Source organism: Tachysurus vachellii, chromosome 8 (genome assembly GCF_030014155.1).
Source record: "Tachysurus vachellii isolate PV-2020 chromosome 8, HZAU_Pvac_v1, whole genome shotgun sequence".
Classification (NCBI taxonomy): domain Eukaryota; kingdom Metazoa; phylum Chordata; class Actinopteri; order Siluriformes; family Bagridae; genus Tachysurus; species Tachysurus vachellii.
The window spans coordinates 7,916,225-7,935,724 of NC_083467.1; the positions used below are offsets into that span (position 1 = coordinate 7,916,225).

A 19,500-nucleotide genomic window follows, 5' to 3' on the forward strand; every position below is an offset into this window, starting at 1 on the left:
GAATACCTCTGTTATAGATAAATGTCTCCGGGTCTGACTGCGCGTGCACGCTGCGCGTGCCTGTGCTTCTCCGTAGAGCGTGCGGAGCGTAATGCAATCTAGGAGCAGTGATTCACCAAACCTCCCTTATTGCAGTCACACACATTTCTTCTGATTTTATTTTGTAGTAACGAGTAACGAAGACGCTTAGTGGAAATATAGCGGAGAAAAAAAGTATACATTTTATCTAGGAAATGTAGTGGAGTAAAAGTGAAAGTTGACATAAATTTAAACAGCGAAGTAAAGTACAGATACCTGAAATTTCTACTTAAGTACAGTAACAAAGTATTTGTACTGTTACATTACAACACTGTCTGTGGGTCTCCTCTGGGTAGTTTCCTCACTCAGTCCAAACGGGTGTCTCAGGCTGATGGGCATCTCTGAACTGAGTATGCTCAGTGTTTCCCCTACTTCATTCTGCAAGTCCCCTGGGATAGACTACAGGTTCCCTTTGTAGGGTCAGTGGTACAGAAAATGGATGGATGGGTATCTTTTTCCATGTCATGTGTGTTCAGACCTCCCCACTATTAAAATTCATTTAAAGCTATTAATCCATCACATCATGTTTATGACTATAATAAATTTGTTGGAAACTGACACGATATATATTATACTTTCTAATAATAAAAAAAAGTACTGATTTCCACATGCATAAGCAGCAGCCAGAGACTTTTTCTTCCATGTTACTTAATTTGTTAATCTTTAATAAGCACTTTACTCCCTCCCCCTTTTCTGATAACCACAATCAGTCCTTCAAGTTACCCAGCCATCCTGTCCTGAAATGCAGCTTTAACAGAACAGAAGAAAAACCCTTGACACCAGACTAAATGTTACAGATTATTTAATACCAATACAAGAGGACACAATAGTTCAATCACATGTAAAATGGGGCAGAAGCTCCACCCCCTCAATCTACATCTGACTGGTTCTGGTCAGTCCACAGGACTTAAGTCTCCCTGATCAGCTTGGTGAGCTTCTGGATCTTTGACTTGGTGGACATGTCCACGTATTTATCACCGATACTGACGACCATACCGCCGAGAATGGAAGGATCACACTGAAAACAGAAAAATTCTTATTAAACATGCAAAACGGAGACAGTGAAAATTCCACAGATATAACATCAAGAAGCACTGTGCACTATTCAACTAAACCTGACTGAAACCTGACTCAAATTCACCTGCCAATATCACTTCCATCAAATGCTTTTTTCCCTTTTGTCACTTGTCACAGATTTGTAGTATACGTACATATTCCTAAAAATGACATTCCAAATAGTTGTAGTTTGACATCCCAAAGCCAAATAGCATAGAAATATACTTAAGTAGTTATTTTGTACATTACTAACAAACTGATAGCCAAGGGCTCCTAAAAAGCATCAAGACAGCAGTAATTTATTTCTCCAAAAAAATTCTCTGCCTTTTCATATTTATTACTATAAAAACAGTGACTGATGTGAGAAATCTAAGAGCCTGACTGCTTATTTACCTTCACATTCATTCACCTGACTGAGTTCTTCAAACTGTTTTTGTAGTAAAACAATTTCTCTTTTCACAACATTTTTTATGGAAAAGTACACAACACCCACCTTGGTCTCAAGCTTGATAGTCTCTCCCTTTGCCAAGAATCCATTGAGCGCTACTTTCAACTCAGCAAGGTTAGCCTCACCCAGGGGCTGAATTCACAAAACAGGGGGATTAAGATAACAATCACACACAGATCCTTGCTCTTTGAGCATATTGTCAAACCAAATGCTTGCTGGAACAAAAGAAAATCAGGAAATCTAACCTGAGCAGTGGTGACTGTGCAGGTGACCTCTCCCCTGTGAGCGCTCATCATTTTGCCAAAAGCAGTAATGACATCAGAGGTCAGGGATAGACGGCCATTATCAGCCAGCACATCTATGGTGGGGAAAAAAAAAAATAAAAAATCACATGAATTATTCTACATGAAGCGAGGATGCTCACAGTTGCCAAGAAAACATTCACTGTAATGTTTACTGTTGCAAAGCTTTCCATTTCTGACAGCAAATTCAGACACATGCCCAAATGAATTTCTGTTTCATGGTCTTTTCAAGGTCATAGTTAATAATAGTCCTGACACAAGGAACATACTGGAGATGTTACACAGAGAAAACACACAGCATCGACTTTCCAATGGTCACAGAGTGTAGGAGTGAAAATCTCAGTTGATTAACAAAACTTTGTTGTTGATCAATAACATGGCAATGCATGCTTATAATTAAATCTGACAGTCAGTATAAATGTTTGCGTAGTATATTTACTAAACCATTGAATAAATAGACAGAAATCAACACTCCATATGACACCAGCATCTATTTTAAATAGTCAAGCAGCTGGACTTGTAAAAACTTGTACTTTTAAAACTTGGAAAGATACTATCTACGGCAAAATATATTTAAGAGACTATATCTGCTACTTTTCTCATAGTGTCATGTAGACTTGAAGTTTTACCACCATCCAGCATAAGTCTGGGTGTGCAGATAGACAGATACTCACTGATGAAGTTGATTGTGATTGGAGAGAGCTTAGCCTTGTTCAAGGCATCATTGACAGTCTTCTGTTTAAGGCTGCGTTTGACATGTGGATTCAACACAACACTAGATAGTTTAGGATCTTTAATCAGAGTCTGGAAAGAGAAATAAAAAAAACGTATGAGAACATGGTACATGGAAAGACAGAGGTCCTTCTGCAGAAGAAGAAAGTGACACTCACAGACACACGGCCCAACTCCTGCTCCACCTTGTCCAGATTCTTCTGCTTGCTGGCTGCAGAATACAGAGCAGTGGCATAACGTCCCTCCACTCCATACACCTGAATGGGGGGCTGGGGACACAGAGTTCCAGTTAGATTCTTCACAAAATACTACATTCCCTGTAGAGGATGTAGCATACTAAATATATCCAACACGAAGTAAATGACAGCTTGCATGTTTTTGACACACTAAGCATTTAAATGCCAGGTTGATAAAACATGAGGCTTGACAGAATTAATGATCTTACTGCTTATAACTAGACACACAAAATAAAAACTTTCATCAATTAGTAAAATAAATCCACAGAGAACTTGAACTTTGGCTCTGATATATTTATAGGTGGACAGTTGATTCTACCACAATTGCGGTTATTGAATCTGACTGGTATCATGAAGCTTTCTTGTTAGGTTATATCTCATTTATGCACTTTTTACAAGTCAGTAGGTTTTCAGCCACAATAAATGCCAGGGTTTGTTTTCTGATAAATATCAAGAAAGAGCAAAAGACAGTGTGGGGAGGGAAACAACTATTTATAGCTACTATAACATAAGGGATAAGTGTACATAACTTGTTTTGGAGATGTACTTCAACATTAGTGGAACTATAAATAGTTAAAGAGTAATATGTGGTGTAATATGAAAAAACTTAAGGATTGTAAATGAATCACACCACAACTTGTGGGTTATTTTCCTGTATTATTCCTTATTTCAGCAAGCGGTCATTTACTTTATGTCGTGTTTTACTCATCAACGGAATCACTATTAGTTAATGCATGTTTATTATGTGGATAACATCTAAACAGACATTAATGAAAGGTTTGTGGCATGTACGTTTAAGTCAACACGGTTAATTAAGAGAGACTTTAGTAACGTGCACCACTGAAAACTCTTCTGTTCGTGTGATTTTACTGCTCTCCTTTAACAGACAGGTGTTTTCATTTTCATATAAACTGTACAGTAGAAACACAAACCGAACAGAAACAGCTTTGTGCTGTATTTTACCTTAATCAGCTTTGCTGCAGGTCGGACAACCGACGTGCTCAACTGACGCACCTGGAGAGAGAGAGAACAGTTTTTTTATTATCAGAGTAACACTAATGCCTTTATTATTAACCCTTCTAACAATAAACATAATATTATAATAAAAAAAACACAATGTACGAGTTAATGAACTACCTCGATTCATAACCTTCAACGTTCACCACAGCGCCTTATGGCTAACTGTCTCAACATAGCTAATAGCTAATAGCTAATAATGTGTGTAAATAATAAAGAAAACTAATGCTTCGAGACAATCATTCAGTTCAGTTCAGTTCAGTTCAGTTCAGTTCAGTTCAGTTCAGTTCAGTTCAGTTCAGTTCTTTAATAATAAAAAAAATACTAGTATGTCGGTATATAATTCTATAATTTACAGGAAATATCTGGCTAGCAAAAGTGCTAACGCTAAGCTATACATTGACTAGCCGGCCTGTGTGTGGTCTTAAGTTAAATTTACATTCGATTAATAAGTGACTATTTAGATGTTTTTTTTATACTGAAACAAAATGTCACATTAGTGTCGTAGTATTGCCAATATATACAAAGATTTCAGAATGTCATACCTGCAGCCCCAGTCCAAGCGCTGCCATTTTCTCCTGCGACTGTGTAGGTCAAAGCAGCTGCGCATGCGCGAAAGTAGCTCACAAAATACGAAAGCCTTGAGGCTGCAGCAATGCATTATGGGTAGAGTAGTTAATTATGAATTGTTTATCTACTACTTCAGAGTCATTGCATAAATTCGCTTTATAAAACAGGGCCCGAAGTAACACTGAGAACACTGAGACAGAATGCAGTGTTTATACTTCAGATTTCCGCTTTCAAAAAGGTCCTGCAAGAATTTAAGACGTTGTGAATTGTGCAGGTGTTTAGAAAATCCCACTGGTGTGCCTGCAAAATTTTGACAATAGTGTAACTTATTCTTTCATGTGTAAAACTGAAGGATGACACGTGAACACATAGTGCTACACAACAGGAAACCCTAGATTTGCTGGGGCTACATCAAGGATCGGCTTTGAGTCCTTCTTGTTTGCTATGATGATGGACAGGTTAACAGATGAAGTCAGACAGGAATCTCCATGGACAATGAAGTTTTCGGATGACATTGTGATCTGTAGTGAGAGCAGAGAGCAGGTGGAGGAACTCCTGGAAAGGTGGAGGTCTGCTCTGGAAAGTAAGACAAAATACATGTGTTTGAACTAGAGCGAGGGAAGTAGAACAGTGAGGTTACAGGTGCGATGAGGAATGTGGAAAAGAGGTGAAGAGGAGAGTTCAGGCGGGTTGGAGTGGGTGGATAAAACAGGAGTCAGGAGTGTTGTGTGTAACAGAAGATTGTCAGCAAGAATCAAAGGAAAGGTGTAGAAGACAGTAGTGAGAACAGCTCTGCTGTATGGGTTAGAGACTGTAGCAGTGAGGAAAACACATGAGGCAGAGATGGAGGCAGCGGAGATGAGGATGTTATGGTTCTCTGTAGGAGTGACGAGGATGGACAGGATTAGGGATTAGCACATCGGAGGGACAGTTCAGTTTGGCTGTTTTGGGGACAAGGTCAGAGAGGTTAGATTGGGATGGTTTGGACATGTACAGAGGAGGGAGATGGTTATATTGGTAGAAGGATGTTGGAGATGGAGCTGCCAGGTAAGAGGTCAAGAGGAAGGACAAAGAGGAGATATATGGATGTCTTGAAAGTAAATTTTGGTGAGAGTAGAGAATGCTGATGATAGAGTGGAAAAGAAGCACACTAGTGAAATCTTGTGGTCAAATGATTGCTGTTTACATGCTGTTGTGCACACTGTTTTTGCTCTTTGCACATGCTGTCTCACATTTCAGTTGGTTATTGTTTTGTACTTTACAATACAAGTACTTTACAATATCTCAAGCAACTGATGCTATAATACTAATGTGTTCATTCCAGTATTTCTGCACAGGTAATATTGTTTGAACATACAGTATTTACACAGGTTGGTGATGTTTTTGTGTATTGTCTTTTCTGTAATGTCTTGTATTTTTTGTCTTTCTGTCTTGTCCTGCACTGTTTGTACCAGGTCACACAGATGCACTTTGTGTGTCTAGGACTACTTACTTAAGTCTTTAGCTCTGTCTTTGTTTTATGTAAACAAATGGTCCTGGAAAAACGTTGTCTCATTTCACTATGTACTGCAACAGCTATATATAGTTGAAATGACAATAAAAGCTTCTTGACTTGACTTGATCAGCTGTCTTTGTGTCCCAGCCATATTTTGCTTGTTTCACGTAATAAATCAACCAGGTTGTATTCTGAAAACCATAAGGGCAATAAAGGTTATCTCATGTGTCATTGCTGATGAGCTGAACATGTACAGCTTTATTAACACAAGGTTTTAATCCTAAACAACATCCTTTAATCCTTGGGAGCTAAAAATGAATATATTTTTAATGAACATGGCTTGTTTATCAAAGCAGGGGATTTCTGTCTCTTTTTTTATTTGCTATTTCCCTTCCTTATATATATTGAGAATATTCTCTCATACGGGACCGAGGTGGCAGATTTCATGGCTGGTTCCATGCTAATAATTCAGAAGCACGGTTCTCAGTTCACTAGTGATGTAAATGACAAGTGAAACCTTCGCAAATTCATTCATTCATTCATCTTCTACCGCTTATCCGAACTACCTCGGGTCACGGGGAGCCTGTGCCTATCTCAGGAGTCATTGGGCATCAAGGCAGGATACACCCTGGACGGAGTGCCAACCCGTCGCAGGGCACACACACACTCTCATTCAATCACGCAATCACACACTAGGGACAATTTTCCAGAGATGCCAATCAACCTACCATGCATGCCTTTGGACCGGGGGAGGAAACCGGAGTACCCGGAGGAAACCCCCGAGGCACGGGGAGAACATGCAAACTCCACACCGAGTGCTATGGCGTATGCTGATCTGGTGAGAGCACTGAGCACGCATTACAAGCCGGCACCGATTGTAATCGCGGAACGGTTTCGGTTTCAGAGGCGTAACCAGAAAGAGAGTGAAACTGTCTCTGATTATGTGGTGGCTTTGAGGCAGTTAGCTGCTACCTGTGTTTTCGGACAGTACCTGGATGATGCGCTGAGAGATCGTTTTGTGAGTGGATTACGCTCGGATGCCGTGCAACGCAGGTTGTTGTCTGAGAAGGATCTGACCTTCTCGAAGGCTTGTGAGATTGCAGTGTCAATGGAACTGGCGTCAAAGAAATCGATGGAATTTTCTGGACACAGCGAGCCTCAGCAGGTAAATGCCCTGTCAAGTGCAAGCTTTTCTGAGAAGGGGAGGAAAGGTCAGTTTAGACGACAAAATGATGATAAAATGCAAAGCAAGGGACAGAAAGGAGTAAAAAATTACTTGGGACCACAACAGACATGCTACCGATGTGGGGGAAAACACTCAGCACGTGACTGCAGATTTAAAAATGAAAAGTGTCATACCTGCTCCAAAATTGGACACATAGCCCGTGCATGTAGAAAGGGAAAGGCCATTTCGCAAACTCAGTATGTGGAAGCTGAAGTAAATACATCCAGAGTGGATGAAGAGGCTGAACTTTTTGGATTGTATGCAGTATACGCCACCTCAAGGTATAAAAAGGGGTACACAGTGGATGTTGCACTGGATGATAAGAGAACAACAATGCTACTGGATACAGGGTCAGCTGTGTCAGTGGTATCTGAGGATTTCTACCAGACGAATCTCAACCATTTCAGTTTAAAACCAGCCCCCGAGTTAAGGCTAAAATCATATTCAGGCCAAAGTATTGCTGTTCGAGGATACATTACGATTCCAGTGCGGTATGAAACACAGCAAGTTACCCTTCCTCTGGTCATTGTAAAAGGAAGTAGACCAGCTCTGATTGGTAGGAACTGGCTAAAGGAACTACACCTGAACTGGGAACAGATTTTCACTGTACACAGGGTGTTTACACAGGCAGATGGGACTCTAGGCGTGAACGAGGTGTTACAGCGCCACCAGGCAGTGTTCTCTGAGAACCAGGGTTGCATAGAGGGCTTTAAAGCCAAAATCCGTATAAAACCAGGCACCACACCAATCTTTTGCAAAGCTCGCCCGGTTCCTTACGCATTAAAGGAAGCAGTAGAAAGGGAGCTGGACAGGTTGGAGAAAATGAAAGTGATTTCAAAGACTGAGAAAAGTGAGTGGGCCTCTCCGATTGTCACTGTACCAAAGGCAGATAAAACAATTAGGGTTTGTGGCGACTACAAGGTCAGTATTAATCGGTGTATGGAAGAGCAGACATACCCACTACCTAACGCCGAAGATTTGTTTGCTACTTTAGCAGGAGGAACATTGTTCAGCAAGCTTGACCTCTCTCATGCCTACCAGCAGTTGATGTTAGACGAAGAGTCAGAGAAATATCTGACCGTTAACACCCATAAGGGCTTGTACAGATTTCATCGCCTCAGCTATGGGGTTTCCAGCGCACCTGCGATTTTTCAGTCTGTTATGGACCAGATTTTACTAGGACTGGATCATGTGACATGTTTTTTGGATGATATTCTCATCACTGCGTCATCTGAGGAAATGCATTTAAAAAGACTGGATGAAGTGCTCACACGTCTGGAAAAACACGGTGTCCGGGTGAAACTGTCTAAATGTAAGTTTTTTCAGAGCAGTGTGGAGTATCTGGGACATCGCATCGACCAGGATGGTCTGCACCCCACTAATGAAAAGGTAGCAGCCATAAACAAAGCGCCGGAGCCAAAAAATGTCACTGAGCTGAAGTCTTTCTTAGGTCTTCTTAACTATTACAGCCGTTTCCTGCCAAACTCCTCCACCATCCTCCGCCCTCTACACAGCCTGCTGAGAAAAGAGGCAAAGTGGGTTTGGACCTTTGAGTGTGCTAAGGCATTTGAAGATGCAAAGCAGCTATTACAGAAAAATAATGTGTTGGTGCATTACGACACACGTTTGCCACTCCGGATTGCGTGTGATGCGTCACCCTATGGAGTAGGGGCGGTGATTTCTCATGTCATGAAGAATGGAGAGGAACGGCCTGTGGCTTTTGCATCAAGGACATTAACGGAGGCTGAAGGGAAATATGCCCAAATTGAAAAGGAGGCCCTTGCCATCATTTTTGGAGTAAAGAAATTCCACAAATATCTATATGGGAGGAAATTCACACTCATTACAGATCACAAACCACTGTTAACTATACTGGGACCAAAGTCAGCGGTTCCAACTTTAGCGGCATTAAGGATGCAACGCTGGGCTCTCATCCTTATGGCATACAGTTATGATATTGAGTACAGAAGATCAGCTGATCATGCTAACGCTGATGCTTTGTCTCGCCTACCCAGTGCCTCATTAGACAACACAGGAGAAGAGGGAGGTATTTTCTACTTCTCACACGTGGAGGAACTACCAGTGAGTGCAAAAGACATTGAGAGTGCTACTTTAAAAGATCCTACACTGAACAAAGTGTGGAGCTACACAATGAATGGATGGCCAAGTTATGTTCAGGAGGAAGCACTACGGCCTTATTTCATACGTAGGCAGGAGTTGTCAGTGGAACAAGGTTGCGTTCTTTGGGGCCAGCGAGTCATCATACCCCCAGGCTATCGGCAGCGCTTACTGGACGACCTTCATCAGGTGCACCCAGGTATCTGCCGCATGAAAGCTCTCGCTCGCAGTTCCATGTGGTGGCCTGGCTGTGATGGGGATATTGAGGAGCTCGTGAAAGGTTGCTCTATATGTCAAGCTGTTCAGAAAATGCCAGCAGTCGCACCACTGCACCACTGGAGATGGCCGGAAAGAGTGTGGCAGAGAATTCATATTGATTTTGCTGAAAAGGACAAGCAGTATTTTTTGGTGGTCATTGATAGTCATTCAAAGTGGTTAGAAGTGTTTCCTGTGTCCTCTACCACCTCTCACAAAACCATTGAAGTGCTGCGAAGCCTATTCTCTGCGTATGGACTGCCCAGAGGAGCTGGTATCTGATAATGGTCCCAGCTGGTGTCGAAGGACGTTTACACAGTTCCTGGAGAGAAAACGGTATCAAACACACTGCTGTTCCTGCATATCATCCTGCATCGAATGGAGCTGCAGAGAGGTCGGTGCAGATTTTGAAAACGTGCACTTACAAGGATGTGTTGGAGGCGGAGAAAAAGGCTCTTTTGCCACTCAGTCATAGACTGGCAAATTTCCTGCTCATGTACCGCAGTACACCCCACACCGTGACGGGACGTACACCGGCTGAGTTATTTCTGAAACGCCAGATACGAACCCGCTTCAGTTTGCTTAGGCCCACGCTTGCCAGACGGATGGAAGAGAAACAAGCCACTCAGAAACGTCATCATGACTGTGGTGGCTCATCTCTTCGTTTCTTTCAGGAAGGGGAAGCGGTCCGCGTCCGGGATTTCAGGGGAGGAGGGGACAAATGGAATCAGGCAAAAGTACTAAAAAGACTGGGAGCTGTCACATATTTGGTACAAGAGGGTCAGAGGCAATGCACAGTGCATGTCGACCACATGTTGCCCGGGCGAGGAAATGTGGGTACACTTCCACAAAGCTTGCCCTCACCAGTGGTGGAAAATGAGCCGCAGGTAACTATGGACTGTGCTTGTCCAGCTGTTTTGCCCAGTGCACCGGTGACGCTAATATCACCTACTGTTCTCTCTAAACCAACCGAACGGGTGGTCGAAGCGCCATCCCCCACAGCAAACAAAAAGTCACCTGAGAAACGGAGGTACCCAGAGCGGGTCCGCATACCACCTAAAAAACTGAATCTATGACCGGCAGGAATTTGTTGGTAAATGTGAATCTGCACAGTGGATGTAAGCTGCCAAGAGACATTTTTTTTGTTGAAAATAGGAAGTTTTGCCGTAAATTTAGATTTAATTAAGGCAGTGGATTTATTTTGACTGTGAGATTTATATGCAAAGTTATTGTTGCTTGTTCTTTCTGAACTTAAAATTGCTCTTGTTTAAAACTAAAAGGGGAGGAATGTAATAGATTTGTGTATTGACAGGTTAAGGCTGCCACCTTCTGGGTCACTATGGTAAAGGCAGTTGTTATGTTACGTTGTTGGCAAATGATAATTGAGCCTTTGCGGCACCTGTAATAACAGAGTCTGTCCCCGGAAGTAAGAAGTAAAGACGTGTTAAGTTGTTCTGCTCAGTCTGTTTATTGTCTTCCACCTGATATACTACACCACACACACAAGGTGGAGGCGGGAATCGAACCCCGACCCTTCGCAAATTGATCCGCGCAAATTTTGAACCAGATTATGAAGCAGTCACGTGATTCTCCACACGTGAGTGGAGGCGGTGCTTCGGGACGACACAGATCACGTTGAAAACGGATCAAGCTCCGTTACAGAGCTTCGTTTTTATATTTCAAGCATCGCAGGTGTTGGACGTTACATCACTAGGTGTGAGCGGTAAGTTCTGGGTGAAATGTGATGCTGTATGGGTGACAATGCAAGATGCTGCTCGTTGTTGTGACAGGACTGAGGTGTTGTGTCAGGACTGTTGTTGTGACAGGACTGAGATGTCGAGCTCTCTTTTTTATGTTTTTACAGTAAAAGACAAGTTTTCTTTCTGCATAGAAGCATTGTCAGGGTATTGTACTGTACTGTAATTCATGTGATTTTTTGAGGTTAATATATACGTTAATCGAGGATGAGAATTTTGAGTGAGTGAGTGAGAGAGAGAGAGAGAGAGAGAGAGAGAGAGAGAACGCAGGTCTCAGTTCTGGAAAATTCCACGCACTTGCTTCTTGGTGATGCTCGCGTTTGTCTGTGGACGCGGAATAGCAGTGTGATTAAAAACCCTTCTACCCACCCGATTTCCGATTGATATCACTGCCTTGGTGTTTACGTTTTTAAAGAAACAATATGTTACGAATGTAAATTTTACCAGCACAAAGCTGTAGCCTATATTTAAGATCTTTCTTGCTCGCTTTGAAAGTTCAGTAGCTGCCCAGCTGTAAATAATCAGAGTCATGAGGATTATAAACGTGCACAAGATATTATAACACAATATGTCTTGACCTTGATGCCATCTTCTGTCATGAGTCTAGGCAGCTGATCTGTTGTCAAGGGTTACTAGAGCACATCCAGTAAAGAGCATGAACATGACATTAATATCAAGATCATTTTCAAGTAAGAGGAAGAGAAGAGTTTTTATTTTTTTGGCCAGACAGTAACCTTGTAAGGGGATTAGATCAGCCTGGTCTGTTCAGCCTTACATATCTGATCTCAGCATCTGTTTTTGGCTTTGAGTGAACCCTGTGATAGTGAAATAGTTTGGAAAGAGAATCTGACAGGAAATAACACAGCAGCTTATCGGTATTGATGCAACATGTGTCTGCTTGGTAGATCTGACTAGAATTAGAAAATGGAGAGTATCTGATATTTGCAGAGACATGACTTGACTCGAGTCGGACTTAAGTCGCACATTTGAGACTTGAGACTTGCTTGGCAAATATTAAAAAAAGACTCGACTTGACTTTGACTTGACATTCATGACTTGAGACTTGACTCGGACTTGAGTTAAATGACTCGAAATAACTTGTTTTTTGTTTGTTTCTTTAAATCTGTTTTTAAACGCACGCAAGAGCGTAATCTAACAACGTGACGCAGCAGGCAAGCAGAGGGAGCGCGCGCACTAACTAATAAACCTTAACAGTCGTGACGAAACATGGAAGGCGCTACACCAAAAATAATTTCCGGTACCGAGATTTTTTGCAAGATGAGAAGAGAAGAACAGCAGTATGCGACCACATCGCTCACAATTGAATGACAAAGTTCTGTCTAATTCTATCTAATTTTTTTGCAAGCGCAATGTAGTGTAAATGGTTGGTCACTGTTTATGTGGAAATGTCAGCTTTTTTCCAATAGCACTTATAATTGGTCTTCAGTGTTAGGCTTTGAGTGAACAACGTATGGATTTTTTTTTATGGGGATGCACAATATATAAAAAACATAAATATAAAAATAAAAAAATTTCAGAGTTGCAAGCACAGCCATATTCCACAAAAAATGACTCGGACTTGCTTGAGACTTGAAGGTTAAGACTTGAGACTTACTTGAGACTTGCATACAGTATGTGTGACCTTCTCCCACCTCTGGATATTTGTGCACCAAGTAGAATGAAGTATAGCAAGGCATTGTATTTATATATTTGTATTAAGTCTTTACATAGAGAGAAATACAGTCTTTTATTCCCTGATGCTTTGTAGGTCTGAGACTAGAACCTGACTCCAAACTCTTCTGTAATAATGTATGCAATATGGCCTATTCACCAAGTGAGGGCAGCAGTAGAGATGGAGTCTGTTCTCAAGGAGCCACAGGGCATCATTTTCAGTAGTTACTCCTAATGTATTGTTTTTGTGTAATTTGTGCGTAAAGCCCTACGTGTGCATTAAAATGTGAAATGGTGGCGCAGAGGAAGGAAGTTGCAAATTTACATGAATAGGTTATGCAAATCTAAGGGCATGTAAATATTTTATATATTCTCTGCTTAGATCATGATGTACAAAAAAGTAATTACAGTTTGGTTGAGTGGCTTAGACTTATAGTGCTGGACTTGGTGTTTTACTTTTATCATCTCCTTGATACATCGGGGCCACACCCACACACACGTGTATATATAATAAATGATTAAAAATTATTTTATCACTACCAGTGTGAGTGTATGTACAGCATTTAATCTAATGTATTTTCTTTTATTTCTGTCTGTCTCTCTGTCTTGCAGAATGTAACGTATAGCCTTTAGTAGAGGAGAAACCACAGACGTCTTCCACAAAATATCCTCTTCAAGAGGAGCATCGGATGGATTATTTAAATCTTAATGGTAAATCAAAATAGAAATTCCCCTGAGAGTTGGTGGATGAATCTGTTCTAATATAAAAAGATGCCAAACCAAACTTTCTTTTTAAAGCAAACATATTAGTTGTAAAATTCTACCAGTAAATATTTAGACATGGCAGCATCAATGGAGGTAGCAGACATTACAGTAGTTGGACTTTATTTTATCCTTGTGCTGGGCATTGGATTCTTTGCTATGTGGAAGGCCAACCAGAGCAGTGTAAGTGGTTACTTTCTGGCTGGTCGAACTATGAACTGGGTGTTGATTGGAGCATCTCTGTTCGTCAGCAACATTGGCAGCGAGCACTTTATTGGCCTAGCTGGATCGGGAGCAGCAAGTGGTTTTGCTGTAGGCGCTTGGGAGTTCAACGCCATCCTTCTCCTTCAGCTTCTGGGCTGGGTGTTCATTCCAGTTTATATCCACTGTGGGGTGTACACAATGCCAGAATACCTCTTTAAGCGCTTTGGGGGAAAACGGCTAAAGGTTTACTTTGCTGGTCTTTCCCTTTTGCTCTACATCTTCACCAAACTGTCAGTGGACTTGTATGCAGGAGCTCTTTTCATCCAGGAGTCCTTAGGTTGGAATCTCTATCTTTCAATCATCCTGCTAATTGCCATGACAGCACTGCTGACAGTAACAGGTGGCCTGGTTGCGGTGATCTACACTGACACTATTCAGGCCATACTTATGATCAGCGGAGCTTTGAGCCTTACAGCCATCGGCCTGATCAAGGTGGGTGGACTAGATGGTTTAAGAGAGAAATACATGGAGGCTGTTCCAAATGTCACTGCCATTCTTGCCAGATACAACTATAGTTTTGAGTACACCAATTCCTGTCGCATCCACCCAAAGTCAAATTCCCTCAAGCTCCTACGAGGACCCCTTGATGAGGACATCCCCTGGCCTGGGTTCCTGTTAGGCCAGACTCCAGCATCCATCTGGTACTGGTGTGCTGACCAGGTCATAGTACAAAGGGTACTTGCAGCTAAGAACATTGCCCATGCAAAGGGCTCAACCCTAATGGCAGGCATACTGAAAATTCTTCCTATGTTCATCATCGTTATTCCAGGAATGATCTCCAGAATAATGTTTGTAGATGAGCTGGCATGTATCGGGCCTGAGCACTGCATGGCAGTGTGCCACAACCAGGCTGGCTGCTCTAACATTGCCTACCCTCGACTGGTCATGAGCATTATGCCAGTGGGTCTGCGTGGACTGATGATGGCTGTTATGATTGCTGCCCTCATGAGTGACTTGGACTCTATCTTCAACAGTGCCAGCACCATCTTCACCTTGGACATCTACAAGTTAGTGCGCAAGTGTGCCTCCTCGAGAGAGCTGGTTTTCGTAGGCCGAGTGTTCGTGATCATCATGGTAGGCATCAGCATTGCCTGGGTGCCAGTTATCATTAAGATGCAAGGTGGCCAAATGTACTTGTACATCCAAGAAATTGCAGGATATCTTACACCACCTATTGCTGCTCTCTTTCTGCTTGGCATCTTCTGGAAGCGTTGTAATGAGACAGGTGCCTTTTGGGGTGGCATGACTGGCTTTGTTCTGGGTACCACACGTCTTATCTTTGGTTTTGTCTATCGTGAGCCCCCCTGCAATCAGCCAGATGAACGACCTGCCTTCATCACACATGTCCACTATATGTATGTAGCCGCTGGACTCTTCTGGATCTCAGGCCTGGTAGCTGTGGTCATCAGTCTTTGTACTCCTCCTCCAAGCAAGGACAAGATTGTGCGCACCACCATGTGGGGACTACGCAATATGGAAAAGTTGCCTCTCACTGATCGGAAGGAGATCTACAAGCTGGCCAATAAAAGTTCTGCCTACTGTAATGGAGGTGGCACCTGCAAGAAAGAACTGCCTGTAGATGTTCAAAAAGAACAATGTCTTGATGGTGCTGATCTTAAACTCCTCATGCCTTTCCCTAGTCACCAGGATCCTACAACACCCAGCACAGAGGCACCAACCCCAGTGGAGACATACAGTAATGGGTGTGCAGAGTTGGTAGGGCAGAAGAATGGAGGCAAATGCAAGTGGGAGGCTTTCTGGTGCCTATTTAATTGGTTTTATAACCATGAGGAAGAAACCGTGGCATCAACACCAAAAATGATTGAAGAAGATGAACGTGTCATTCAGGAAATGCTTTATGAGCCCCCTAAAATCAAGCTTTTGCTAAACTTTTGGTTGGTAATAGTCTGTTCTGTGGGTGTCATCCTGTTTGTCTACTTCTCCCTGTAACATGTTGATATTCTCAATGTAAGCTGTCTGGATTCTCAAAAAACCCCCATGATTTACTTTATAGTCTTTCTAACAGGGACCTTCTGTATATTCTGAAAAAAAGATTTTTGTTCCATTGTCTTCAAATCAAATCACAAAAAGTGTGAAAACAAATTGTCAAATTGAATATACTACTGTACAACCAAAAGCACTACTGATACAGTTGACCTACATGTATTTAAAATCTGTGAATTCTACCTTATTTATTGTAAGCCCTTTCTTATCAAAACATCAAATATGGGGTGATGGTCTTGTATATGTATATATATATTTGTTGTTTATCCATTACAATGTGTAACATCATCCACAACTCTACAGAAGTAGTGAATTTGCCACTTATATTGTCTAATTAGTTAAAATGCTGAAACACTAGTAAATGTTAGAACATTTGAATATGAATTAAAGACCATTTTTTTAGATTTAGACCATATAGGAGTAAATAGGGAAGCACATGTTTATGTACAATTATGCTTTTCAGTGCTGTTGTAAGTGTTGTGAAATCTGCCTAAACATAACTCTTTAAGTGCTAGTGAGTATTCAGTCACTGTATCTCAATTTTGCTTCTTTTAATAAGAGTAATGTTTAGTGCACAAATGTTCACTATTCACCAATAAGCCTTCTTTTTAAGTAGAAATTCCCAGTTTGGGGATTTGATTAAATTCTGGTGAATAATTAATAAACTTTCACCACTGAAACATAAACTATATAAGCACAGCTAGTTTTCCTGTGGATGTCACAAAGTTGACCACCACAAAAAAACACCAGCTAGAAACATCTGCTTAAATCATAGTGAAGTTTCAATTTGAGTATATGTGAAAGCATATCACTTATCCCATGTCAGGTCCACTAAGCTTGGGATGTCCAATTTTGATTGCTGTGCAAAATATTTAGTTCTTCTAAAGGAAGAATTTCATTTTGTGGTTGTTGTGAGAACAGACATTGTCTTTTATACTGATATTGAATACACTGCTTAGTATAAGTGCAAATTAGTGGTTGTTTTTAGAGTAATATGAAGGTTTACTTACCAAAGCTGACTTTTGATTTCAGTAATTGGCATTATATCTGCAGTTAAAACTTTGCAGATATTTTGCTCTTCAAAATGTGTTGAATCAAGTTTCAAAATCTGGAAGGATAATTGGAATATTATTGTGTAGATAAATGATAAACATCATGCCATATGTTGATACTAAGAATGAGTAGGCTTATAAATGGTGTTATGAATCCTTGTTTTGGCAATCCCAATCAGTTAATGAATTAAATATAAAAGGTCTGCTATGTTACTGTATCTAACACTGACAAATATCTGGAAATAATCTGGATTAGTTACAATTTGGGATTATTCTTAGTTTTGTGGTCCAGCAGAAATGTTATGTGAATGAATGACAAAATAAAAAAAAAAAATCCTTGGATTTTTCTTTTTGTGGCTTTATTCTGCAGGGAAATGAGTGATAAACTGTGTAGTTACATACCGCTCAGGCTATCCTTACTACTGTTATTGGTTAGTCTAATAATGTCATTGTTAATATTATTAAATAATAATAATAATAAATAAATGCATAAATATACAGTGTATGTGTAATATATATATATATATATATATATATATATATATATATATATATATATATATATATATATATATATATATTTCACTAAACTATGGCCCATGGTCAGACATCTGCTTCTTCTAAAAATCCTTTTTTATATTTTCAGTTAGTGCTTTGGATAAAACAGGTTAAATCCTAAGCATTAAAAAGATAAGTCTGCAAATATATATATTTGGGAGCTTAGCATTTATATATAAATATGTTAGTGAGTAGGTTTGTCACAGATATTGTGGGTATTATTAAAAATGCCTTTTCAATTTTCAAAATGAAAAAAGACCATTTGTATGGTGCTTTTTGCAATTGACATTGTCTCAAAGCAGTTTTACAGAACATAAATAAACATAGAACAAAAGGTTAATATAAAGAATAATATAAAGATTAATAGAATACAAAATTCAAGATTAATATTAGATATATTTAAATGTGTATGTATTTATCCCAAATGAGCAAGTCTGAGGTGACTCAGGCAGCAGTGGCAAGGAAAAACTCCCTTAGATGGTAAGGAAGAAACCGTGAGAGGAACCAGACTCGATAGGGAACCCATCCTCATATTGGTGTGATTATAAATATACAGTCTGACAAAAGTTGTATTGATGCAAAAGATCACATGGAGTTCACATCTCCTCTATAGTATCGCAGAGTCCAACTGGAGCTGGTAGATCTTTAGATGCCTCAGGATTCTCAGAGTCGGCCTCATCTCAGTGGGGGTCCAAAATCTTCATTGCATGGAAGACGATTGGAGCTGGGTCAATTTCTGGATGCCCTCAGGGTGGGTAGAAAGAAGCGGTGGAGAGGGATTAACATAGATGCTGTTCATAATATTTGCAAGTCTGATGTAATAGTGCACAATATTAAGGATTGTATTATGTGTATGCCTGACTAAAGAGATAAGTTTTTAATCTACATTTAAACTGGGAAAGTGTCTCTGAGCCCTGAACACTATCAAGAAGACTATTCCAAAGTTTGGGAGCTAAATAAGAAGATGCTCTACCACTAGAACTACCAGGAGTCCTGAGTTCTTTCATCCCAGGGAGCGTGAAGGATTGTAACATGTTAGAAGACTAGTTAGATACATGGGAGCTAAACCAAGAGCCTTGTACTGTATGCAAGTAGCAGCAGTTTGTAATCAATTCTAAAATTAACAGGTAGCCTGTGTAGAGATGATAAAATTGGGGTTATATGATCATAATTTCTTGTGATAGTGAGATGCATTTTGGACTAACTGTAGCCTATTTATTAAAGATGCAGGACAACCACCTAGTAATGCATTACAATAGTCCAGTCTAGAGGTCATGAATGCATGAACTAGCTTCTCAGCATCAGATACAGATAGGATGTTTCTCAGCTTGGCAATATTTCTAAGGTGGAAGAAGGCTGTTTTTGTAGTATGGGTGATATGATTGTCAAAAGACAAGTTGCTGTCTAATATAACACTCAGGTCTTTCCAGTGTTGTAATGTAACGGAGTACAAATACTTCATTACTGTACTTAAGTAGAAATTTCACGTATCTGTACATTACTTAGCTATTTAAATTTGTCAACTTTCACTTTTACTCCACTACATTTCCTAGATAAAATGTATACTTTTACTCCGTTATATTTCCACTAAGCATCTTCGTTACTCGTTACTACAAAATAAAATCAGAAGAAATGTGTGTGACTGCAATAAGGGAGGTTTGGCGAATCACTGCTCCTAGATTGCATTACGCTCTGCACGCTCTACGGAGAAGCACAGGCACGCGCAGTCAGAGCTGGAGACATTTATCTATAACGTTAATCGGCTGAAAGCTGCAAATACGGCAACCAAAAGCAGTGAAATTTCACTATTCTTATTACCAGAGTTGATAGCACAAACAAAATATTAATGCAAACAATCCATTCAATACTAAATAAAAATAACATTTATTGATTTGGCCTT

General features: G+C 40.5%; 2 protein-coding genes across 3 annotated transcripts; one reads left to right on the plus strand and one right to left on the minus strand.

Moving 5' to 3' along the window:
* Nucleotides 1-863: 863 nt before the first annotated feature.
* On the minus strand, nt 864-4,515 carry atp5po (ATP synthase peripheral stalk subunit OSCP). 2 transcript variants are annotated; one of them, XM_060876044.1, is made up of 7 exons: nt 4,420-4,515; nt 3,816-3,868; nt 2,775-2,885; nt 2,559-2,688; nt 1,828-1,940; nt 1,628-1,714; nt 864-1,096 (listed from the first exon to the last, which is right to left on the minus strand). In XM_060876044.1, the coding sequence occupies exons 1-7, from the start codon at nt 4,439-4,441 to the stop codon at nt 986-988; spliced, it is 627 nt and encodes a 208-aa protein (XP_060732027.1). In that variant the 5' UTR covers nt 4,442-4,515; the 3' UTR covers nt 864-985. The 2 variants fall into 2 exon arrangements, with proteins under 2 accessions (XP_060732027.1, XP_060732026.1); XM_060876043.1 differs by having other exon boundaries at nt 3,816-3,866; nt 4,415-4,510.
* A 6,624-nt stretch (nt 4,516-11,139) lies between these two features.
* On the plus strand, nt 11,140-17,351 carry LOC132849989 (sodium/myo-inositol cotransporter-like). Its single transcript, XM_060876046.1, has 2 exons — nt 11,140-11,255; nt 13,573-17,351. The coding sequence occupies exon 2, from the start codon at nt 13,801-13,803 to the stop codon at nt 15,934-15,936; it is 2,136 nt and encodes a 711-aa protein (XP_060732029.1). The 5' UTR covers nt 11,140-11,255; nt 13,573-13,800; the 3' UTR covers nt 15,937-17,351.
* The last annotated feature ends 2,149 nt before the right edge of the window (nt 17,352-19,500 follow it).

Excerpts from the sequence above, each read along its gene's own strand:
- atp5po (XM_060876043.1), bottom strand. The coding sequence starts at position 4,441 with ATGGCAGCGCTTGGACTGGGGCTGCAG. Across the intron at positions 3,867-4,414 it reads CGCTTGGACTGGGGCTGCAG|GTGCGTCAGTTGAGCACGTC; the intron begins GTATGACATTCT and ends CTCTCTCTCCAG. Across the intron at positions 1,941-2,558 it reads AATCACAATCAACTTCATCA|ATGTGCTGGCTGATAATGGC; the intron begins GTGAGTATCTGT and ends TCCCCACCATAG.
- LOC132849989 (XM_060876046.1), top strand. The coding sequence starts at position 13,801 with ATGGCAGCATCAATGGAGGTAGCAGACATTACAGTAGTTGGACTTTAT.